Source organism: Zeus faber, assembly GCF_960531495.2.
Source record: "Zeus faber genome assembly, chromosome: 19".
In the NCBI taxonomy this organism is placed as follows: Eukaryota; Metazoa; Chordata; class Actinopteri; order Zeiformes; family Zeidae; genus Zeus; species Zeus faber.
The window spans coordinates 13,628,066-13,653,680 of record NC_137206.1 but is presented as its reverse complement, the minus strand read 5'-3'; the positions used below and the strand labels follow the sequence as shown (position 1 = coordinate 13,653,680).

The window sequence follows — 25,615 nt, the reverse complement described above, 5'->3', positions numbered from 1 at the left end:
AGAGGTTTGTACGTGTACTAAACTATGCTCTTGTTCGATCAAACATCGACGAGTCGGAATGACGGGGTCGCAAGAGTGCAACCGATTTTCAAGCGGTTTGATCTACTAATGGGTATAAATGGCAGAGGTGTAGTTATCATACAGGATACTTGCGAGTTTTCATGCCAAAATACTTTATCTTTTGTTGTTGGCAACAGTAATATTTCTATTATATAATATTTAAGATGAACTTACCCTACGTAATTAGGTTCTAAGCATATTCTTTGTCTCGTGCTGCATGTGAAATGGCTGCCGTGATGTTCATTTGTTTTGGAAAAGACTTAATTGAAAAAGACATAATCTCCACAAACAGTTAAAATATGAAGTGGTTTCTGGCAGGCTTCATAACGTTCTGCTCTTTTGGGAAAACTAAATCGAATTATTATCTTTAGCTCATATAATGGGTGTTGCTTCTCTCCAATACTGTTAATAACATGCATGCTGTACATCCCTTTAGTTATTCACCTATCAATTATCCAGTATTTCTAGCTTTTCTCTATATACTGCACATTTAATACAACAGTACTTTTGACGGCATCTTTGGTGTCCCCTTCTGGAATTGCTCTTGAGAAATTTATGGAAGCCCATTCCCGGCAATGTGATGAAAAAAAAAAAAGACTGTATGACTATAGGTCATAATAATGAGAAACTTTCTCGAAATAATGATGAAACTCTTCATTTGTTACAGACCAATGAGGAGTTTCGTTCCAAAATGGGAGAAACGCCACATTTTAATGATTAGGGGGTCCGGCCTGCAGGGCCTGTTTTTGCTCGGATTCATATCGTTGTTAATCTTCTCGGCATCTTTCGGGTCAAAAGTATCTGAGACACGATAAGCAGTGCGCACGGAAATGGTTGAGGTCTCGTAAGAGCTAAAAGAGAAATGAGTGAAAAACTTGGTGGGACTTAGTTTGTCAGAGCTGGGCGCTTTGCGACATCATCATATGAAGTTATATACAGTACGTCCAAGCTTCGTCTCTCGGAAGTCTTTCACATACAGCCGCTTGCGCCTTGTGGACTGCGTAGCGGTTGCTACACGTTAGGGATGCAATGGTACAGTTGGCTCGCGGTTTGGTATCGCGGTTTTGGGTCCACGGTAACGGTGCGGTATCTTTATATTTAAGAAAAAAAGTTGAAAAAGTTCAAAGGTGTACATTTTATTTGAATAGTATTCTGCCACAAATAACTAGTGCAATGCTCTGTGTGTAGGACTGTGGGGGGAGGGAGGAGACGGTGGTCCAAGTTCATCGGTGGGTTGTTATAATTTGCATAAGTTCATCTGATTGGAGGGGAGGTGTCCAGGATAGTGGATAATTCAAATATTAATTTTCCGTACTTTTCTTTTAAATTTATATATATAAAATATTTTAAAAAACGTTACACAATAAAAAATACATAAAAACAGTACTAAAGTTGATTATTTTTGTGAAGAACAGGTATAAACAGTGTTTTTCACACAAATAATACCAGTAAAAGAACTTATTTATCCGCTTTGTGAACCTGAGAGAGAGAGAGAGAGAGAGTGGTCTGTAATAAAGAGGGACATGGCCATCCCAGGGGGGTTATTTTCCAACCGGACATCAAGTTTGATTGCACTTTTTACAAAAGTTTCTATGTAGTTGTATCTGGTGTTTCCATTGAAAAACGAAGTAGACCTCTGGCTGTGTGGCCGGTGGAGATCCACCCCTGGATTTAATAGGAGGCGCCAACGCCTCCGGTGGGCTTCAACCGTGACACCGCAACACAAGGGGTCACGCGTGCGTATTGAGCCGTAGGGGCCGCGGCGGACGCTTCGATAACACACCGCGTACCGTCGCATTCCCTACCACGCGGAGACAGACAGCGTAGACAGAGCGATGCTGCGTTGGAAACTCCGAAAACTGTAACTCGTGCTGCGTTTCACAAAACCCCCGACAACTATACAGTAAGTGCACAGTGACTACGCACGGACAAAGCTCAATCGCTCATTCACTCATTCACATACAAAGAGGATGTATGTGGAAGTAGCATGCAAATACAAAAAATAAGGCGATGATATAAATCCTGAAAATAAATAAACGATGCAATAAATACATATACAGTGGAACCTCGCATTAAGAGTTGAATTCGTTCCATGACCGAGCTCGTTCTAGGATATGCTCGTTTGACAAATGAATTTTCCCCGTTGAAATTATTTGAAATATAATTAATCCGTTCCGAGTCCCCAAAACCTTTATACATAAACAATATATATGGGTTTTAAACAGAAAAGGTGTAGTTACAAGACGAATGATAATTATAAAAACATCAAACAGTCAAAGAGAACTGAGATATGGGTTCGCAAATACTTATCATCACACTATTGTAGCTAAAATATCAGAAAACTAACATCTACTGTCATCACTTAAATCTTTCTCAATTGTATTTAGAATGATCATTTAGACGTGATGAAAAAGCCTTGGAGAGTCTGGAAATTTTTGGTTTCGGCACCTTGAAAGTGCTTGGAAAGTGCTTGAATTTTACTCTTAAAAAAAACTGCACACAAACGCTGATTCAAAATAAATTGTTGAAATAAATTGTACTGTTCTGTGTATCGTTTTTCTTTCAACATTATTGCCAATTTGTTTTTCAAGTTTTACAGTTTTATGTCGTCGTTGGTTTAAGTTGCTGTCTCCTCTATTGTTTTATTGCCAGGCACACTGGTGCCACGACACGCCCCTTTTCAGACGCGTTCACGACGTCCAACATAAAAAAGTGATTTCTCCTGGCAACGGCAAATGTGTCAATGGTCTATTTTTTACGAGGTAGACCCGCTAATTTTGGCGTGAAGTCGCTATAAGCTTGATCTATTTATCCCAGAGATTTTCTTAAAATGGCGTTAGCACCTTGTAGAAAAGGGTGTGACTCCTGGATCATTGGTGCGTCAAAAAAAAACAAAAACCCTAAAAGACCCTAAAACTGCCAGAAATTGAAACCCCACGTCACTTCCTGGTAGTTTTCTGCGCCGTCCGCAAATTCCTGTGGACAGTCGTTAACCTGCAATTCTGCAGAAATGTAACGCGCCGATTCCTGACGGAAAACCCACTTTTCAACAGAAGAACCCGTAGCACTGAAAAAAAAAACCCCGTTGGTCACCTCCCAACTTGGCAACCCTTTCTCAGAGCCCCGCGGCCCGTCCAAGGTGAACCTGGAACTATCTCCTATCGACGTCGGCAAAGCCCGCGCATCGATCTAACGTTGACGGACAGGCACGGGAGCCGTGATTTGGCCCCTGTATCTACCCCGTGCCGCTGATGACCCTGAGAAACCAATAGAACCCGGGACAAATTGAAACGTCAGAACTATCGGGGGGGTGGGGGGGTGGCGAGGAAGCCGCTTTGACGGGGATGACAACTCGGAGGGCAATAATGAGGAGGCTGATTCCCTTTGACCGGAGAACCATAACTATAACTCTGAGCCGCAGTGGGCCAAGTTGGCTGATGCCATTGCTGCGTCTTTGGCCATCTGTGGACACCCGAGAGCCCCATTTGAAATGATTTAGCCATCAATTAGACAGCGGCTTTGAGCGGAATTTTATCGTCGGTATGATGCTAGACCGTAGCCTTTTATTATGATGAGTATTACAGTGTTTAATCTCCACAGAAACCACTTTTCTGTTTACAGTTTGCAGTGGGAAGAAACACAAAGGCCAAGCAGCAAAGCATAGTCTAAGCCACTACAATGGCGCCGTATATTTATTTATAACCCTGAATATTAGAGACTTGTCTGTGCTTTTTTTTTTTCATGTGGTGGTGATTGCGTATTATATCGCACCACTCCGATCAGCGTTATTGATTTAACAGCAGTATGTTCTCTAGTGCATTCGAAAACTCAAACTTAAAAATTGGAGCGCCGGCACGCCAGCGGTAGGAAATGGAAAACAGAGCGGTGCGGACTATAACAAGCCTTTCACAAGTGTCGTCTGTGACACTGAGTCCCTCTAGCCAGCAGCAGGGGGGGAGAGAGATAGGTGGAGGGAGAGGAAAAGGGGGGAGAGAGATAAAGTGGGAGAGGTCGGGAAAGTTTACTGTGGATGTGCGTGTACATGCACGTACACGTACACGTGCAAAACTATTATTTGGGAGAGTCAAAGTCCTAAATATGATTTACCCTGACTAGCGATGCATTTAATTCATTTGTTAATCTGCTTATAGAGTGCACGCACGCGCGCACGCACGCGCACGCACGCGCGCACGCACGCGCACGCACGCACACACACACACACACACACACACTTTCACAACACAGACACAGTCTAGCTGTGCCTTTAATCTTTAAGTCTCTCCACCATGGCTGCTAGAATCTTCGGGGTGGCAGTCGGTCCCTATGGGCAAAGTCTGGTGCCTGTCTTCAGTGACATACGCGGCTTAGTGTCAAAAGCAAATGCTCTCCCCCAAATTTGATTGGTGCACTCTGCAAAAAAGTAAAGTGAGAAAGTCAAGAAGTTTTTCGGAAAAAGACTTCATCGATTTTTTGGTTTTACCTTCCTCCCTACCTCCCTTTTCCCTCGTGATCTTTAAATGGATTGTGACACGTTCCCGTGCATGCCGACCGTCAGGTTGGGACCGGCCAATGCCGAAAAAAGCCTACTTCCCTTTACTGAGCTTGCCGGAAAGAAATTCTCCTTGAAACGCGAGAAGAAATACAAAAAAAAAAAAAATGCAATCCTTGAAAGCTACGACATGGAACTGGAACAACAGATTGGATCCAGTGACAGAATAAAGGTTAGGAGTAGACAAAAAAAGTCCCTCCCCCGCACCAGACACCGATATCAACCTCCCAGATAAAGAGAGGATTCTGGAGAGGTTTGGAAGGTTTTTAAACAGCCTTCAGTCCCAATGCCCCCCCCCCCCCCCCAAAAAAAAGCGTTAAGGAGGTGAGGTCCACGTTCAGAAAACTGAACAAGAAGAAAGCGGCGGGGCACTGGAGTGGGCGGCTCCAGCTGTGCTAAAGCACGGTGCATCTTAAATCAAGCGCCGCGCATCCTAAATCAAGCACCGCGCATCTCGAATCAAGCACCGCCCATCCATAATCAAGCACCGCGCATCTCAAATCAAGCACCGCGCATCCTAAATCAAGCACCGCGCATCTTCAATCAAGCAGCGCGCAACTTAAATCAAGCACCCCGCATCCCGAATCAAGCACCGTGCATCCTAAATAAGCTCCAGTGTTCAACTGCATTGTCAACTCCTCCTTCCGCTGATGTACGGTGAAACGGCGCTCCAAGGATTCAATTATGAATCATGTGCCAAAGTTATGTCCTCTTACCCTGGGTATCCTCCATCTACACAAACCAATTTACGTCCTATCATAAATATGTCTCTCTCTCTCTGTCCGTCTGTCTGTCTGTCTGTCTGTCAAACTCTCATCAAATATCCAGGTGGACTTATAACCGAGGCAGATGAAGACGGGTAGAGAGAGCAGACCAGGAGCAGGTGAGCCACAGATGAATTCCTTCCTTCCTTGCTTCCTTCCTTCCTCCCTCCCCACCCTTCCTCCCTCCCTAACTTCCTCCCTCCCTTCCTTCCTTCCTTCCTTCCTCCCTTCCATCCATCCTTCCCCTAGCCCCTTATTCTCAATCCGACCTACTGAGCAGTAGTATTGCAGGCGTCTGAGGGAGAGACGACACTGCTCAGCGTCCGAATTCGTTTAGGTCCAGTGGATCGCCATCTCCTGTGAGACCAGGCGGCCTGTGAGGACTTCTGCAGGGCGGGATTGCTTTCATGCGCGTACGGGCGTGGGCATGTGCGTGTGCGTGTGCGTGTATTTTTCCTGTGCGCATGAGATGAGAGCTCACTTCCTCTGATAAACAACAGGGTCGGGGGTTGAATTGGGCACGGGGGGGGGGGGTTTATCAAACGTTATTCCCAGATCGTGCGTTTTTGTTCCGGGCGTTATGTGTGCATGCACATGCTTTCTGTTTTTTTTTTGTTTTTTTTTTCCTTTGTTCTTGCTGCGCTCGAGTCAGAATGCTGGATGCAAATGTGTGTGGCCATTTATCTCCGGAAAATGTCCACCGAGGAAGCGTGCCCATGTCTGCGTTATCTGGGAAGCGACCCGGCGAAAACAAAAAGCAGCTTTTGTCTGAGCCAGGGAGCAAAGAAACAACTGTGATACAAGCACAGATACCAGGCCGGGCTTGTTCCACGTGATAAATGTCACATCAGAGAGCAGCGTGTTTATTTTCTTTTGGGGGGGGGGGGAGGCAGCGAAGAACAGACAAAAAACATTTAAAAATGATGCAGATTGGGGAATAGGAGAGGAAAAGAGAGGTTAGGGAGTGGAGGGAGAGGGGAGATAGACTCGCAGACTGCTCAAGCCTGCCCTTCTGACTTCCTGCTCAGCAGCCAATCACAGGTCAGCAAACATGGCAGGCAGCTCGGCCTGAGGTTTGTGTGCGCGCGTGTGTGTGTGTGTGTGTGTGTGTGCGTGTGTGCGTGTGGGTGTGTGTGTCAATATTCTATCTGGTTTATTTGACTGCCTACCGCTCACAGACTCTACGTCGCTACGATCATTTTTCCAGTATCACTCTGGCTCTGAGGCCCCAGGACAGGTTATAATGATGCAATGATGCGTGTGTGTGTGTGTGTGTGTGTGTGTGTGTGTGTGTGTGTGTGTGTGTGTGTGTGTGTGTGTGTGTGTGTGTGTGTGTGTGTGTGCGTGCGAACGTGTGTGCGGGCGTGCGTGCGTGTGAGCACTTCTGAGTTTATCTCATAAATCACATTCATACATTTTCAAAACAGTTTGGATTTTGGACAATAGTTTGGATTTTGTTTTGTTTATCCATCCGCAGGCAGGTTTTTCATTTTCCCTCGGTCAACTTCAATGCGAGTAATGGGGGACAAAGCCAGAGTCTGCGTCATCTGCTGTGCGAGAACTCACTCCCCATTAGGGCAAAGCTAACAGGACGCCAGAGCAGCCGGACTTCAATTTCGAATTCAAATTGTGCGACGCTGAAGATGACTGCGTGTGCAGTTTCGAGAAAATCACTGCTTTTAGATGTGAAGTAATCGGATCAACACTGGGGAAAAAAGTGTCGCACAATCAGGCAGGTGACACATTTGTGTGTAGCAACGGTGTGCCAGTAGATTGTGGATTCCTCCCCCATTACTTGCATTGCCCGACCAACCTACGTAAAACATGAGGGGAGGGGTGTAAAACAGGTATTAACGTGAACAAAAATCTTACTTCAAAACATCTCACCAGCTGAGCTAACATGTCCTCCCATCAGCTGTAGATGGTACACCGTATAAAATATACTGTAGATGGATCTAACGCACACACACACACACACACACACACACACGCACACACACACACACACACACACAAACACGCATGCACGCACACACATACACACACACTGAACATGTGCACACAGACAGACACAAACACGGCCTTGCATCGTTATAACCTGTCCTGGGGCCTCAGAACCAGAGTGATACTGGAAAATTACCGTAGCGACATAGAGGCTGTGAGCTGTAGGCAGTCGAATAAACAGGATAGCATATTGAGACGCACACACACACACACACACACACACACACACACACACACACACACACTTGCACATACTGTACGTATGAGGCAAACTGAAAACCAGAGCTGTGCGGTGTTGGGCGATGACATCAGAGAGCTACTTTAAATGTATGGGAACATCTCTAAGTTGAATCGTGTCTCGAGAGCGCTGCTAGTAGCGCGCCAGGTATTTTCCACAGATTGAACATCTGCTTCCATAGTTTTAGGCGTTTCCTCAATAACATTTATCCATTTAGAGCACATGTGTAATTTTGCTAAGGGGTGAAATTTCTCAGGAGGACAGGACCGATGCTCCTGTCAAGGCCAAAACTCGCCCCGAAAAAACAGTGTGAGAGGGTGTGTATACATGTGTGTATGTGTGTGTGTGTGTGTGTGTGTGTGTGTGTGTGTGTGTGTGTGTGTGTGTGTGTGTGTGTGTGTGTGTGTGTGTGTGTGTGTGTGTGTGTGTGTGTGTGTGTGTGTGTGTGTGTGTGTGTGTGTGTTAGGGATGTAACCGAATACAAATACGCTCAACGGAAATAAACAGATAATGCATTCTAAACAGAGATGAATGCCATCGCGAGTGGAGCTGTAATCTCGGTTTGTTTTTTCCCCTGCACAAACCTCTCAGAGAGATTTCGGAAGATTGCGAGCAAAGGTTTGTTGGCCGAGCACGAGGCTACTCGCAGTGACTCTCGTCTTGGTGAAACAAGCGCACATTTAGCTGACAGGATCGTACACAACGTGGACTAAGCCACCCACATGTTAATGGCGCCCCATCCCTTCTGTAATTGAACTCTTCAAACTTTTCTTTCATAAGTTTAAAATACTTTTCAGGTTGGTTGAATTCCATTTTGAATATTTTAAGGTTGAAATTCAGAATCATGGTGAAACAGAGAAGAATAGAACCCTCTAGATTTCGAGCGGAAAGAAAATGCATATTTTCTTGTCCAAAGTCGAAAATGATATCGACAGCGTTTCTGTATGTGCGGTTCATTCGTTTTTGTTTCTCTAGGAATGCCTGTTTTTCTGTATTTTCACGGAGCTGGCTGCCCTGGGATATTGTGGCGCTCGATAATGGATACATGCATGTTTTCTTATTATTCAACTGGAGGAGATACAATATACTTCTGTCAATGTTAAGACATAAGCTACGACTCTCACACACACACACACAATCACACACGCGCACGCACACACAAACACACTACACTTGTGTTATTTATGTTTACTGGACAGATGGATCCTACATAGGGCTCAGAATTAATATTTTTAATGTTTGATGAGAGAGATTGATTATGGATGGAACAGTTAACCCTTAGCTGATATCTTCAGAGTAACACGTTTAAAATTCAACTAATATACCAGAGGAGTAGGGATCAAATGGAAAGTCACAAACCAAAGCACAATTTATGTTATTGGGAATGAGTGAAAATGGACGACGAAAAACGACTCAATACCATTGGACACATACTGGCTGAAGCACAAGTCAGCCGAAATCTGGCCAAGAAACCCAGACATACTGGATCGACTAAATCCCTGTTCTCCCGATGCGTAAAACACAAACTACACTTTGACGACACATGTGCGGAATTTCACAAACACACAGCGAATCTGTGATCCCTGAGCGAAAGCAAGGGCAGAAAAAATTCGTACAATGACAGTAGATTTTAAAACACCTTGCAGTCAGAAGAACAACTAATGCGCTATAAAAGGACAAAGGGGAAATCCACCCCATTATTCATGTTTTTTATATGTTCCATATCATGACATTATTTTCTATAGCTGTTGACATAGATCAATGTTATTGGCAACAGCCTCTGGATAGGTGGAATAACTGCTCATCTGAGCTGGAGGAGTGCAACAACCAGGGATAATTATCCAGTAAGGTTTTTGCAAACCTTAATAGACATGTACAGGTCTATATGTCACATAATATTTTTGAGATCATGGAAGTCAAATAGGGCATCCTTAAAAAAACATTTCATCACCTACAAAATTCAATTCCATCTAGAACATTACTGAGAAATTGGATGTTTCGGCTTCATAAGCAAAATAACAACTCGATATCCCCCAAGACACTTACGCAAAATTGAGAACATAAAATCTGGGAAGAGTAAAGGGGAAAGAGAAAATCACCAATTTTCTTTGAATGGAGAGGTAATTTATTACATTTGGAAAGATATAACAGCGTCTATACACTATGGTCCAATCCAAATTCTGTTTAGTCGATCAGTGGTTTAGTCGACAATTTGCAGCCGCGAGAGAAACCGTACAGAAGATCATTGAAGGCCTTACCGGTGACCAGCTCTCGGATCTCCACGTCGGCGGTTTTCCGCAGCAGGCGGACCAGCGCCGGGATGCCGCCGCAGTTCTTCAGCGCCACCTTGTTCTCATCGTTGGCCTTGCCGTAGACCAAGTTGCGCAGGGCTCCGCAGGCGCTACGGTGGACCTCGCTCATCCTGTGGTCCAGAAGGTCCACCAGCAGCTGGATGCCACCCTGACGGCGGATCTGGAGAAGGGAGGTCGGAGGGGTTTTGGATCATAAATGAATACGGTATTAATAATCATTGCCACTTGTATTATTCTTACAATGCATTCGGCAAATAAAACACGAGTTAAACACGAGTGTCTTCATACTCATACTCAAAAATGCTGGCTTGGTGGCTCAGTAGTTAGCAACGGCATCGTTTGGGGGGTTAGTCCCAAATGTTTTATGAATAGCCCTGAATCTAATCTATCAAGACCGGCATCAAGACCAGCATCCCTATCAAGACCAGCATGGTACGCCCGTGATCCGCAAAGAAAACAGTCTGTTATTTTAGATGTAGATTACTTTTTTTACTCCGTTTCCTTATGGAATGAAACACACACCGTGCGTAATGGGGACACTTTCTCCATCAATCTCTTACTTCCCGATGTCTTTGCACCCTAGCAACGCCCCTGCTAGAAGGTTATGGCAGGTCTGGAAAGGTTCTAGAGTGGCTCTGGGAAGGTTGTCACACCAAACTGGGGCCTTTCTGTGCGGACTATGCATTTTTTACCCATGTTCAGGTGGGGTGTCGTCTGTTTTCTTCCCACACCAAAGACATGAATGTTAGGGTTAGACACTCGTGTCGATGGCCTTTCACAAGATATTGGCTCCAGAGCTGGAGTTGGTCTCCTGACTCCGTGCAATGGCTGCCCGCTTCTCCTAAATAGTAGGATGGGACAAATGGAAAAGAAAGACCAAAAAAAACAAAAACAAAGAAAGTGCAATCCCTGATGTGCAATGTGTCAAGATACATGCAATAGAGTTGTACTCTGGTTCCTATTTATGTTTTTTTTGAATATATATTTTATATTGTTTATAGTGCTTACCTTGATATGCTCTCTATTTTCTGCTGTCCCCTTTTTGCTGCTGGAACAATGTCAATTTCCCCGGTGCGGGACTAATAAAGGTTTATCTCATGCAGAGGACCTATGTGAGGACCAGTGATTCTTCTAAATGTATATTTGAGATGATATCTGCATAGTTAGACGAATACTAGCGGAAAACATTTTATTGATTCTGACCTTGGCCTTTATGGTCAGCAGTCAACGTGATACCATAAGAACATGAGAACTATAAGAATTCATCTTTGTTTAAAACAGCCGTCAAATTTTAGTTGTACACGGCCAGTTGGAAATCATTCTGAATGTTTATTAAATTAATGAAACGTGAATGCATGGTTTACGAAGCCGTGAACTGCTTTGTGTGTTTATGCATGCAGCTGGGTTACTGTCCAACGGCATTTTCAGTAATTAAAACAAATTGCCTGGCCGAATTTCCCATTAATTGTATGTATTGCTTCGACCACTATCCATTCTTAAGAATGCAATCCATAAAATAGGCACCACATAAAATCAAGGCAGCGTTGTTAGAAAGGTCCTAATTCCGTCTCAAGTTGTTGAAATTGTTTTTAAGGCATTCCATAAACCCGTATCACAGAAACGTGGCAGAAAAGAAGCACAAATATAAAGATGGGCGCGGCAGCGACGGCTGATTAGAGAGAAAGATCCACGTGCGTAGGAAGTAAGAGCCTTACTCTATCCGCCTTCCACATTGTTTTTTTTTCTTAATTAGTTTCATCATAAATCAGATTTCAATACCAACAGATCCAATGACGTGATTTTTAAACATCCTTCGCGGTGTCAGTTGTGTGTTTTGTGAGTCCATGCACGCGCCTGCCCGTGCGTGTCATCCGGTCCCGTCACTCCGATGAACAGCTCCCTGTGTATTAATTTAACGTTCTTTGACACAACTAATGACCGTGCTTTCATGAAATGAAACCTAATTATATTGACGAGAGGGGGAAAACAGCCCTGAACCCATAGCGCTCACACACACACACACACACACACACACACACACAAAGAAACACACCAAAAAAATAAAACACCATCCCTCTTTCAATGTGTTATTTTTCTGGCTGTGAATTTCTCCGCCCGTCTCTCTTTTTTGTCTCTGTTTTTATTGCTCCTCTGTGTACATTGTTCTCTGTTTGTTTGGATATCATTCTCCGACTATATATTGTCCCTTTTGTTTGATTATCGTCCGTATTTGATGAGATTGTTTGTCTTTCGTTTATTTTCCAGCTCCTGCCACAATGCAAATACAGATTAAGGACTTCTTAGGCTTCTTCTGCACCCAGGTGTAGTTCTTATCTCCTGCTACTTTTTCATCATTTACACAAAGGCCTCGGTCTGTTTCAGGAGGGAGTTTTGTCATCGAAAGGCGTTCTAAGAGTTCTGACTTTCCTTAAAGTCAAAATCGCATTTTGCTCACAATTTACAGTTGTTTATCATCAATTGTTTGCCATAGTTGAGAATTGTTATCGAATTAAACTACAAAAACATGTCAAAACAAAAAATATAAACATCAAGGTTTATAGCAGGCGTTTCGCTAAAAACCAGAAGTGGTCTGAGAAGGTTGCGATATGAAGGTAGCCCCACCCACTACAGCTCAACTATTTGAACGGGAGTAAGGGCACCATGCGCCGTGGGGTTTTTGAGTCGTTTTGTAGCGGAAACAGGAGAGAGCGAGGGTTTCATGAGTGAACCTTTAAGGGGGCCTATTATGCAAAACTCCCTTTTAAGGGGGCCTTTTATGCAAAACTCACTTTTTCAATGCTTTTGTACATACATTTGGGCCTACTAACGCACAAACTGTGAAATAAGACAACTCTCTGTCAGTTTTTTTCGAGAGCTGTCTATTTCATAAAACATGTCCTAAAATGAGCTGTTCAGCTTTGCTGCCCCATCACACGTCACTAGGGATATTATTCTAAATAGAACCGCCCTCCATCTGAGTAACTCCACTGTGGTGTGGCCGTGGTGTGGTTTGAGCAGCCACACATGACCTCGTTCTAGGTAATATGGGCGGCCCAGGATCAGTGTGGCTGCATACCTGTTGCTTGTTGGTTGGTCTAATGGGCAACAGGTAAAACCCCAATGCCCACACACACAGGAGCCCTTGTCATGAACATTGTCTACCTGCTCCTGGACAAATTCCACCATGACCTCTCTCTACAATAAACTGTGTCAACAACCCCGTCATCTGTGTCTCTGTGCCGGAGGTCCCTGAAGACGCCACTTGGGTGGCGTGTGGTAGGCGAAACTTCCCCATCCACCCATGCCTGGGGCGCGACCGGACCCACTAGCACCGAAGCTAAGTGCTAATCATGAGAAGTGCTCTGTTGTTGGCTGCAGAGACCAGCACATCTTTTTTAAAGTAAAAGGAATTAGTAGCAACTGTCCGTGGCAAAACTGCAGACGATCACATGCCACTTTAATTCACATATCTGTACATACATAATTGCCTATTCCATATACATAAGCATATTCCCTCGATCTATTCCATTTTATTTCATTTTATTTTATTGTATTTTATTCTATATATTTATATTTTTATTCTATATGTATTCGACTGACTGTATTACGTTTTAGGAGTCAGTTAGTTGGTCTTTTAGAAAGAATTTTTTTCCTAGGACATATTGTGTGTTATCACCGGGTGCGTGGCATTACATTTCACTGCATATATGTATGAAAGTATGTATATGTGTGTGACAAATAAACCTCTTGAATCATGAATCTTGAATCTTGAATGACGAGGGAAATGTAACTATTTGCTGTGTTTTTTTCTGTGTGTGTGTCGACGGTAAGTTGACTGTACTGTAGGCTGCATCACATGATCCGCTCCGCGTTCGGCAATTATTTCATTTATTTTATTTTATTCTCCAAGGTTTCCGAGGTAGTTGTATGAAATAAAAAAGCCCCAAGCATTGCCGTATCCCGCTGTGCTCCGAGCTCCATGCTGCTCCGGGCACACGCAGTGAAAGTCAGAACAAACTTTTAATTGAGGCGTTATAGATCTAATATGAGTGAAGATTCAGCAGCTGGATTGCTAATTTCTCGCCTCCAATTTGTTCAGAAACAGAGTAGTGTACTGATAAGGTGAGCCGGAACTTGTGCTCAAACCCCATTGGCTCACAGAACTAGGGGCCTCGGGAGGGTGATTCCGGCCACATAAACGGCCCGCTTTCAGACAGGGTGGATTGGACGCATGTTAGAATGGCTGGAATGAAAAATCTGAGTGGAACTTCAGCAAAATGTTTGGGGACCGCAGAGACTTGATGAAAAGGAGCATAATACGTCCACTTTAAGTCAGTTGACAAGGAGCGTGTTCGATCCAAAAGGGGCATGCTTTGATCCACCGGCCACGCCCATCCAGAAGAGCCCCACACACTTTCTGAGCATTTTGAAACGACACTTATGGGCTCAGAGCAGTGGCCTTCACGGGTCCCGAAAATCAGATCTGAACCCTATCAGACAGCGGAAAAATTTGAGTTCCGAGTTTTTTTCTGGATACGAACAGATCATTGTAATTGGTTTTCAAACGCCGTTCTCCTCGTCCGTCAAACTTAATCTTTGTTGTTTTCCCCTTGTGATCTGTTCAGCTAATCATCACAGACGTCGCCTAGTGATGCTCCACAGCAGCCCCGCCATACGATCCCCTCGGATCCACTCAGGTATAACACATAATGACACAGGCCCGGGACCCAAGGCGCTAGAACGCAACACGACCCAAACCCAATTGGCCCGTAGTAAAATGTGGATCCGATCCCCTACAGGACCCGGGTCTCGGGCCTCGAGGAAGTCGGGTATGGGTCGACTCGTGAAGACCCTTTGAGAATTTTAGAGGCTCTCGATCTCGATGCTACTAGAGGACAATGTGCGGCTTCTCACTGTCCCTGTGTTCATCATTTCCGACATTCGACACCGGATTTATTTTCTTGAAAACAAGAGTGTGAAAGCTGTGCGAGAACAAAGCGGTCGCAGCCTCGTCTCTTACATTGTGGAAGGCGTCGCAGTGAGGGCACGACGGTCGTACGGTTTATGTCCCCATCCCACCTCCCCCCTACAGTGCTTCACATATTGCCCCCCCGATGTTGTTGTTGCATTTAAAAATCCCCCCCCCCCCACCGCCTTTCCTATGCGGGGGTCCTCATCAGCCTTTGAGGGGGGGTGGTCTTTAAGCAGGCTGCGTTTAGTTCCACTCAACAGGGGAGCAGCAGTAATGACCAGAAGAAACCTGTCGCCGCCCACAGGAGTGTTGGAGACCCGGCTGGAGCGACCGGTGGCTCCGTGCGCTTCTCTATGAGCATGTGTCGATGTCTATGGACTTGTGTTTCCCTTTTTTAAAGAGGACCTATTATAAAAAAAACTCACTTCTTGCGAGTCAGTGCTTGTGTACATACTGGGTCTCTGGTGGGCATACGACCACACAAACTGTTAAATACCGTTTTTTGTGAGCTGCAGATTTCAGAAAAAAACATGTGGTGAAACAGCTTTGATTTGGAACCTCTTTCTCCGTCAGGTGGAGCTCCCATCTGAGTAACTCTACCCCACGGCTGGAGCGCCACCGGACCAGCTGCCATCTATGGTAATCATGGGAAGTGCTCTGGCTGCAGTGACCAGCACAAATCTTTAATAAGAAAGCAAAATGAATAGCACCTGTCCGTGGCAAAACTGCAGCAGCAGAGGGAATAGTAAGTCTTTAAAAAATAATTTTGGTATGCGGCTGTGCGATCGGAGCTGGAATTATTTTGCATTATTTATCTTATTTTCCAACGTTTCCTGAATTAAACAAAAAAAAAAGCCAGTGCGGTGCAACCGGCAGGGCAGCAGTGCCATCGCCTTATGACAGTCGGAACAAACATTTAAAGTAGGCCTTGTAGATCTAATAAGAGTGAAGATTCAGTAACTGGATTGCTTGTTGCGAAATGGTTGAGAAACAGATTTTGATGGACTGAACAAGATGGTTTCGAGGTATGTGGGAATGGCTAGAGTGCATAATCTCAGTGGTATTTTCAGCAACAAAACTTCCAATACATGTTTTGGGGACACGTTTTGGAAAACACACTGACCAATTATCCTCGACATAAATGCTTCAGTAGACTGTATAGATTTTCTTCCACAGTGGACGGGGGTGATTCATTTTATGAAGGCCGCCCCCCGTAACGTTGTGCTGTTGTTCCTCCCACTCATTTGTACGTAAATCTACTCTATTCTCAATCCTCCAGTGTATTATGTGTCATTTTTATACAACACTTCACCGCCCTCTGTCACATTACTAGCTTCGTTCTCCAATAACGCCGTTGCTATTATTATAACGCTGTCTGACTATTAATAAATATATCACTGTTAAATATTACAATCTGGGTGTTTGCGACACCCTACATTCTACTCGCTCCACTCCCAGTCACTTCGCACCACTTACAGTAGCATTGCGGGTCTCAAAGGTGGAAAGGTTTTTCCCATGAACAAAAATAAAGATGTGCACGCTGGGTTGCATCATGATATCCCAAAGTTTAGGTCTCGTTCTTTGCTGATCTATTGCGTCGTACTTCAACATCTGAGTTTTCTCTGTGCAATTTCAGTCCAACTCTACATCAGACAGTGATTTGACTTCTTGTGACTGGTGTATTGGGTGAACCTCAGCCTTTTTCTTTTTTTTCTCTTTTTATATTTCCTTTTTCTTTTCTTTTTTTCCTTTTTATGACCCCCCAAAAAATATTCATTGTAAAATAACAAACAAAAAAATAGCTAGTAACTGAATCAGAAAATGAATCCAAGCCAGCCAGAGCATGTTGAGGACTCATGACCTACCAGGACGTGAAGGAGGGCGAGGACCTGCTGGAGGCGCGTGTGTGTGTGTGTGTGTGTGTGTGTGTGTGTTTGTGTGCGTGTGTGCTCACGCGTGTGTGTGTGTGTGTGTGTGTGAGATGACACGGCAGGAGTTTATCAAGTCAAATTACTTTTGCTTATCTATTCAATTAAAAGGGATTAGGGGATGAACAGAATGACAGAGCAACCCTGCTGCTCTCCTGGACGCGCCAATTTCGCCCTCCTGACTCTTTGTTGCATCCCATGCCCCTGACGCTCTCCCCTACTCTCTTCTCCCCCTCTCTTCTTTCATCTCCTTTCCAAGTTTGACGTTTATTTGTCATGTGCGAACATTCCTCGTGTCGTTTCGACAACGTGGAAAGAATGAAAGTGACATTACAGTTTGAATCCTTCCCTTTTCCTTCCTTCAAGTCAACCCCTCCTCTCTCGCAGTTTGCCTCTCATCTTCCTCTCCGCTGCTCCCTCCTTCCTTCCTTCCTTCCTTCCTTCCTCTCTCTCTCTCTCTCTCCATCTCTTGCTCCTTTTCTTCAAGCTTGTGTCACGGTTTGGGCGGTTATCCCGTGAAAACCCTCACCGCCGCGTCTCTGCGTGCCCTCTGTGTCAAAACCTCTGAATCCATCCCTCCCGCAAAAAAAAAACGAAACGGAAGATATAAAGCGCAGATTGATTCTTTTTTGTTTTTTGTTTTTTTTCCAAATTTTCGTCTCCCGCTGTTCGCCACCGCGGTAACTCGTGGAGACAGCATCGCCGTGGCGACAGCATCGCCGTGGCGACAGCATCGCCGTGGCAACGGTTAGCGACAACGGCGCCGACAGCTGGGACCGTGGGATTTGGGGGCGGCGGCTGGCGTGAAGCCGGCAGCGGCCGGGTTTGGGGGATGGGGGCTCATACCTGGAATGCTGGGGGTGAGGGGGAGTGTGCACAAGGAGTGCGCATGAGGCGCCACATACGAACCGTCAACACTAATCAGCGCCAGAGGCTCCGACGTGTGTGTCACCGTGAAGATGTCGTGTCACGGCCGTCATGCATGTGTTGCATACACACACACACGCCCACACACACACACACACCCATACACACACACACACACACAGACACACACACACACACACACACACACCCGCTGTCCTGTACACATGGCCCACGGGCTGAAGACATTTCAAAGCCATTAAACCACCGCAGTGAATTGGCTAACATTTGGCTTTGTTGAGGAAATAAAATACGCCGAGTTTACCTTTCTGAGAGTGAGAGAGAGAAAGAGAGAGAGAGAGAGAGAGGGAGTATTTCATGCCTACATTTTCTCTCTAATTGCATTTTTATTTTAGCTTTACTTATCTATCCATATCCAAAACAGCAATTGTGCTTTTATTTCTTTTTTTTATATCTGATTATATTCACTTATCTGTGGATATATTTATATTTCAGTATATATATATATATATATATTTATTATTATTATATATTTTTTAACAGCAATGTTAACATTTTTCCTTTTTTATTTTAGGTTATATTCTTCTCTTTCATTTGCTCTGGTAATACCGACGTGCGTTCCCATGCCAATAAAACCCTTGGAACTGAGTTGAACTGAATTTGGAGGGTGCACCGTGTCGAGGTTGAGAAGGAACGACACGACGCGGCGCAAACAACTCACGAGCCACAAACAAGCAGCGTCACGTTGGGACGTTGGGACTCCACCATGTGCCTCCCACCGCGGGGGACGAGGGACCTCGATGTATTATACCCGACACCATCCGAACAGGGTTTTTACCTGGGAGGGGGGGTTGGCGCGCCATGAGGCAACCACTTAACACCCCTTTCCATAAGTGAAAAAAAAAAAAAAAAAAACATCATCCCCGTCCCCCGACACCTTTGATTTGACGGATAGCATTCTTCTCTCCCCCCATTCCCCCCCCCCCCCCGTCCTTCTGACACTAATGGATTCCTAAAATACGGGCTCGTTGATTAACCATGGCGTTTGACTGAGGGACAATGAAGATACGAGCGTACATACATTGGTAGTGGCGATTATGATCTTAATAGGGGTTTACAAAAGGGATAACTAGGATTTTATTCCTGTGAGTGTGTAAATGCACCACAGGGTGTACATTCTGTGCATCGCACATAAGGGACATTCATTCTGGGGAGAATGCACATGGCGGGAGGAGGAGGAGACCTCTTGCTGCATTGCTGCTCTCGGGTTTTAAGTCCGTCACTGTGCATTCCCCTCATGGATTCCCGGAATTCCCTATTCAACAATTTGGGAATGTCTGGGTAAAATAAGAGGGAACACACCTTCATTTTCAGATGTTTTGACTTTCAAACCGGATGCTACGACGGGACGAGCGAGTTCCAGAGGCAAAACTTAAAGGTAAATTCAGGCTTTTTTTTTTTTTACCTAAACCTTTATTTTTTCAAACATCAAGGGTCAACCCCGGTGATCGTCAACAGAATCTTTTCTCCTTTGACCACAAAAATAAGGGTAAAGGTAAATACCAGTTTTCCCTTAAAAAAAAAGACACACACACACTTTGTATATTAAACCTAAATTGGTGGGAAGCAAGTGGAGGAGTGTGTTTAATGGCAGCCAGAAGACACTGCCAGGGATTGGGGGTTTAAGGAGGAAAATAAATAGCAAGAAACAGAAATAAATACATGAGAGGGAAGGATAAAGTGAGGAAGGAGGAGAAACAAATAGGAGAGAGAGAGAGAGCGAGTGAGGGTACACTTTCTTCCCTTCAGTCGCTCCAGTGAATAAATGGTTATCGACAAGCCTGCTACCAAAAAGAATTACTGATGGAACTGAACTTTAGTCAGACATGGTGTGTGTGTGTGTGTGTGTGTGTGTGTGTGTGTGTGTGTGTGTGTGTGTGTGTGTGTGTGTGTGTGTGTGTGTGTGTGTGTGTGTGTGTGTGTGTTTGTGTGTGTGACCTGTATAGTTGCGAACATGTGTGGGCTTCCATAGACATGCATGTGCATGTGTCTTTTGAGGGCGTGTGTGTGTGTGTGTGTGTGTCTGTGTATGTGTGTGTCAGAACAGCCATAAATGATGCTGCAGATGAATTTGCCAAGCTGTCTCTGTGGTCAACAGCAATTTGAGCTGCGGCCAGGCCTCCATCTGCCATGCTGTGCGCATACACACACACACAGACGCACACACACACACACACATACACACTCATACATATAAGTGTATGCATAAATACTGAACAGCCTCACAACATACACACACAGAAACACACACACTGACATACGCTCATCAGCAGCAGTGGAAAAAGATATCCTCCAGTGAAGTAGATCTTCCAGAACATCAACAAAAAACTGGTTAAAGTAGGAAATCCTTCCTTCAAAATTCTAACAAGTAGTTTTTTTCCATATCACATTCCCTCCTTAAAGCTGAACCTGCCGTTGGTCTCGGTTTGGCTGCTCTCATGCTGCGTTCCAGCGAAGTCGGAAATCTGGAAAATCCGTCCTCCACCGGGGTCGATGGACAGCACACCTTGCTCCGCTGTGTTATGTTTTGTAGCTTGTAGAATTCACAAGCTTGACCGAAAAAAACCCATCATTAAATCTATAAAGTACTTGAAGATGCGGTAAAAGTATAAGGCACCACAAACGCTCAAAACCACACAGACACACACACACACACACACACACACACACACACACACACACACACACACACACACACACACACACACACACACACACACACATCAATGCAAACACAAACAAACACAGAGAGCATACGCCCAGATCGGTGTGGGCCGCGTTCCAGAGACGAATTGCCGTGCTAATCATTATTCTTCACACTTCCAAAAAGCACAGACTGCTCCCTTGTCATTTGATCCAAGATACAGGGAAACAATATTCTCTCTATCTGTCTCTCTCCCCCCTTTCGCTCCCTCTCTCTTTCTCACACTCTCTCTTCCTCTCTCCCTCACACTCTGTCTCACGCTCTGTCTCTCTCTCTCTCCCCCCCCCCTCTCTCCCTCTTTCCCTCTCTCCCTCTCTCTATCTCGCCCCCCCCTCTCTGTCTCTCCATCTCCCCCCTCTCTCTTTCTCTCCCTCTCTTGCTCTCCATCTCCACCCCTCTCCCCCCCCTCCCTCTCTCCCCCTCTCGCTCTCTCTCACTCACTCTCTCGCCCCCACCCCCCCCCCTCTCTCGCTGCCCCCCCCCTCTCTCCCTTTCTCTCGCTCTCTCTCTCTCCGTCTCTTTGCCTTTCCCTGCCTATCTAACCCATCCTTATCTTTGCTCAGTACCCCTGCAGAGTCTGTGTTTAGCCGTGGCGAGCTGCCATGTTGTGCCGCTGCTCACTTTGTACCGCCGCCATCTGCAGCCACAGTGGGACTGGAGATTAGGAACAAGGAACGTGAACAAAAAAAAAAATTAACCAAAAAGAAATGAGAAATGAATGAAATGAATCGGAATACAGTAGGTAATGCAAATATTATAAAGATGCACTGTGGAAGAAAAACCTTTCGTCGGTCAATACTAATCGATTGATTAATCGATCAATACTTATCTTTTGATTGGCGAAGCCTTGCTCCAGGTTGTCCAGCCTCATTGGATAGAATTACAAACGAAATCACAATTGCCTGCAAATCGTTTAAGACGAAGAATTACAGACTAGATCTAGTTTTGCGGATACTAGGTTTGCGGTTTTTGAGGATAAGAGGATGGGTTCCAACAGTTCAACCTTTTTGAGCGTCAAGGTTAACAACACATTTTGTCCAGACTTTTAGAGGTCACTGTACGTCCAGGTTAAACTGACAAATGACGTGAAAGTCAGCCAGCACGTGAGAAGTTAAATAATTCAGAAAATAGATTTAAATTGAACTTTCCTGCCAGATATGAAAGAAAAAAAAAAACCCTTTGAAAGACTCGATTTGTTTGACAGAAATTTAGTGTTTTTTATTTTATTAAATAAAATAAAATGTATTAATATATGTATAGTATATATACATATAGTCATTTTTATTGTTATATTTTAAGGACATTTAGTTCATTTAATTATCTATATTGTTGAATTGTCAAATGGACAAATGAATCAATTTATTTTATGATTTTTTTAAAGTGGTTCAATACTCTAACTCCAAATCACCATCCTAACTCAGCTTCCGAATGAAAATAAGCTGGAATGTATGTAAATGTCTGTCACAGGAATATACAGTGGATGTCTCTAAGGGTTCTAACTTATTTACTTTTATTGTCTTATATTGTTGTCAAATATTGCCATATATATATATATATATATATATATATATATATATATATATACACACACACACAGTATATTGCCAATAACATGCAAATAAAATTAATATTATAAAATTGAATTATGAGAGCGAGAGAGAGAGAGAGAGAGAGAGAGAGAGAGAGAGAGAGAGTAAGAGCAAGAGTATCATGCACAATGGCGGATATATTTTGCCATTGCAGTTAAATGCTGAAGGAACAGGACTGTACTGTTTCCAGTTCAGACAAAGGCCGTTCAGGGCGACCGGGGCGCCGCATGTAAAGGCAAACCAGCACAGTGACAGAGAATAAGAGTGCGGTAGAGTCATTTTATAGGCCAGGCACATTTTTGCATACACCCAGAATTTGTCCTCTGCATTCAACCCCACCCCTCCCGAACTATTAGGAGCGGCAGGCTCCGAGCTGCAGTGCCTAAGGACCCAGTCCAATTCCGGAGCTTGGTCCTTGGTCAAGGGCAACGACGGGACTACATTCCATTTTGTCATCCAGCGCGTGGCTTTCTAATGGCGTGGGACGAAACCACAGCATGCGGGGAACGACCCCAACATGAACACGGAGAAGAACACGCAAAGTCCCACGCGGGAGGTTGGAACTCAAAGCCCAAAATGTCGGAAGGAGAGCAGGGTTCAAAAAGGGGGCGATTGCTTTCGAATGATAATGAAAAGAAACAATTTGTTACTCGGGAGTCACGGCGAGGGTGCAGCAAAATCCATTACAGCGTTTACCGTGGCTTCTCTTTCAGTGCGACAAAAGAAGCCTTAACTAATCTAATATCCCGTATCTGCCTCTGTAATCTGCCGCTGCAATTTTATTTTATTATGCAAACCGGGTGCACGGCACACGCACTGGGAAGGGTGTGTGTGTGTGTGTGTGTGTGTGTGTGTGTGTGTGTGTGTGTGCGCGTGTGTCTCTATGTTGACATTTGGTACATTGTGTAAATGTGAAATGATTGTGTGTGTGTGTTTGCATGGTGTACGGGGGCCTAATACAGAGCACCGGTTTCGGTCGGCAGATTTTTTTTTTTGTCCAGATTTAATTTTGCCTTCCCCTCAACAGCGCTTTCGGCTCTTGGGGGAGACAATGACACACACGGCCTCTGATGTCAATACACTGTCCCTTATTTGGTTACTTTGGGGCGGGCCCTTTCCGGCAACAATCGCAGCCATTACAAAAAGGCACGGCTGCTAAGGAGGCAGCGTCACTTTTATGTGTGTTTGTGCGGCCATTTTATGAATCGCAACGCGTATGTGTGTGTGTGTTTGTGTACGTGTGTGCGTGCGAGTGTGTGTGTTTGTGTGTGAGTGCGTGCGTGCGTGTGTGTGTGTGTGTGTGTGTGTGTGTGTGCTTGTGTTTATGAAATATCCCATCTGCATACTTGAATGGGTTGGCAGATAGTTGAGATTCATTGTTTTCTTTGTATTTTCAATTTGCATATTTAACAGTGTGTGTTTTGTCATGCTAGTGTATTTGTATGCAAGTGAGAGCTTGCTTCACTCCGTGGCCGCCACTGAAAATAATATTGTAAAGCACTGAAAAGGTTGATGGGCTGGTCTAATGGTGAATATAGTGAGGAAGGGGGTGTTCGTGTTTGTCAGGGCGGTGTCAGATTATGTAGAATGAACTGGGGAAAGTGACGCACAAAGAAAGAAATGCGTGTGTGTGTGTGTGTGTGTGTGTGTGTGTGTGTGTGTGTGTGTGTGTGTGTGTGTGTGAGAGTCGACAGTCGCAGACGATTTGTTCATAGTGAAAAAAATCTCTTAAAGAGGACCTGCTCCGTTTCACCAAGTTAATATATGGACTCTGATGTCCCCAAAACATGTTTTTTTTACGATTATGCATTCGAGTCATCTAACACGCGGCCAATCCACCGGACACACACACACAGAAACACACACACACATACACACACACACACACACACACACGCAGAAAGAAAGACACAGTAGAATTAACTTACAATGTACATTTCCCTCAACTGCAGTTTTGTCACGGACAGTTGGTATTAATTCCCCTTTCTTTCGAAAGATTTGTGCTGGTCTCTGCAGCCACCAGAGCACTGCCCATGACTAGCTCTTCTAGGCTAGCTAGTCCGGTCGCGTTCCAGCCCTGGGTGGAGTAACTCAGATGGGGGGGGCGATTCTAACGCGTCTTGATGCTCGGTAGCACTGAGTCGCAAAGCTGAAGAGCTTGTTTCAGGGCCTGTTTTCTGAAGAAGACGGCTCACGAAAAACTGGGTTTTCACAGTTTGTGTGTTAGTCGGCCTAATCATATGTGCACAAGCGCTGCAAAAGTGAGTTTTACATAATAGTTCCCCTTTAAATAACTGGAGTCTGGAGTCAAATAGTCATTCGTCTGTGACTCAGTCCCTGCCGCCAGGGACACAGGCATTCACTCTCCATGGATTTTTTTATTTTTATTTTGTGGTGCTGGCTTGAATAAAGGGCGTATTAGAGAGCCAAAAATGGGCTTTTCGTGAATTGCTTTTGAAAGACAAACACTTGATTATTCCACTAATTCAAGTTCAGCGCCGCTGAATGCGCCGCTGCCTTGAATCGAAAGCGACAAGCTTGAGTTGCAGTACGGGCTTGAGACAAAGGCGAGGACAAACTTGGCAGCGGGGGTAAAAAAAAAAACCCACGGAGCGCTTCAAAAGGACTTCCATTGGGTCAGTATGTAAAAAGGAACACATGTTTTGAGGATACACAGAGAGGTTTACCCCATGTATGTCACGGTTTCTTTCTATGGCGGCGTTGCAAATGCACACGCACCCGCAGACACACACAGAGACACACACACGCACACACCTCAGCTTTGATCTTGTTGTCTCCGAAGCAGAGGTGCTGCAAGTACGCCGCAGCGTTGGACTGCACCGATGGGAACTGGTGCTGCAACATCTGGATCACCTCTGGCAGCTCCGGATCCCTCCAGCCAAACTCCCTGCGGAGGGTGAGAGAGAGGGAGAGAGGGAGAGAGAGAGAGAGAGAGAGAGAGAGAGAGAGAGAGAGAGGGACAGAAGGAGGGAAATTAGAAAGATAGTTAGATTTTGCTGCTCTCCCAAAAACCGCCAATCATTGGACAAGATACAGACATCTATCTATCGATCTTATCTATCTATCTATATATCAATCTTATCTATCTCTCTCCCGCTGTCTTAGACCTCCACTGGCTCAGCGGTTGGAAAACATTACCGGCAAATGACACTCAATCGGGCCAAAAAACGCAAAAATATGTATTTGCCGCTGGGTAATCGCGCCAGATAAGAGGGTTGAGAGGAGGAGGTGATGACTATGAGGAAGGACAGTTTTACAGGAGGAGGAAATAATGTTTGAAAGACGGAGAGGAAAAGCGGGATTGGCAATTCAATGGTACTTTCGGTTAACTATCGGCAATTTCTCCCACTGGAGAGTGCCAGGCGGGTGTGGTCCGCCACTTAGGACGACAAAGGGACCGTAAAGACCTTGACTCGTGAGAACACCCTCCCGTTTCGCCTTCCACATCAGACACCATCTACGGGCAGCGTGGCCCGCCAATGCAAATAATGCCGAGCGATTCTTCCGACGACAACCTTTCCTTTGATGG

At 44.8% G+C, this 25,615-nt stretch overlaps 1 protein-coding gene across 1 annotated transcript in view; it reads right to left on the bottom strand.

Moving 5' to 3' along the window:
- The window catches only part of ctnnd2a (catenin (cadherin-associated protein), delta 2a), a gene marked incomplete at both ends in the record, with an annotated part of 290,413 nt that overhangs the window by 81,313 nt on the left and 183,485 nt on the right, over nucleotides 1-25,615 (bottom strand). Inside the window, 2 exons of the mRNA XM_080020137.1 lie at nucleotides 9,874-10,087; nucleotides 24,841-24,973. Coding sequence (XP_079876263.1) covers nucleotides 9,874-10,087; nucleotides 24,841-24,973 — 347 coding nt within the window. The remainder of the gene's footprint in view (nucleotides 1-9,873; nucleotides 10,088-24,840; nucleotides 24,974-25,615) is intronic.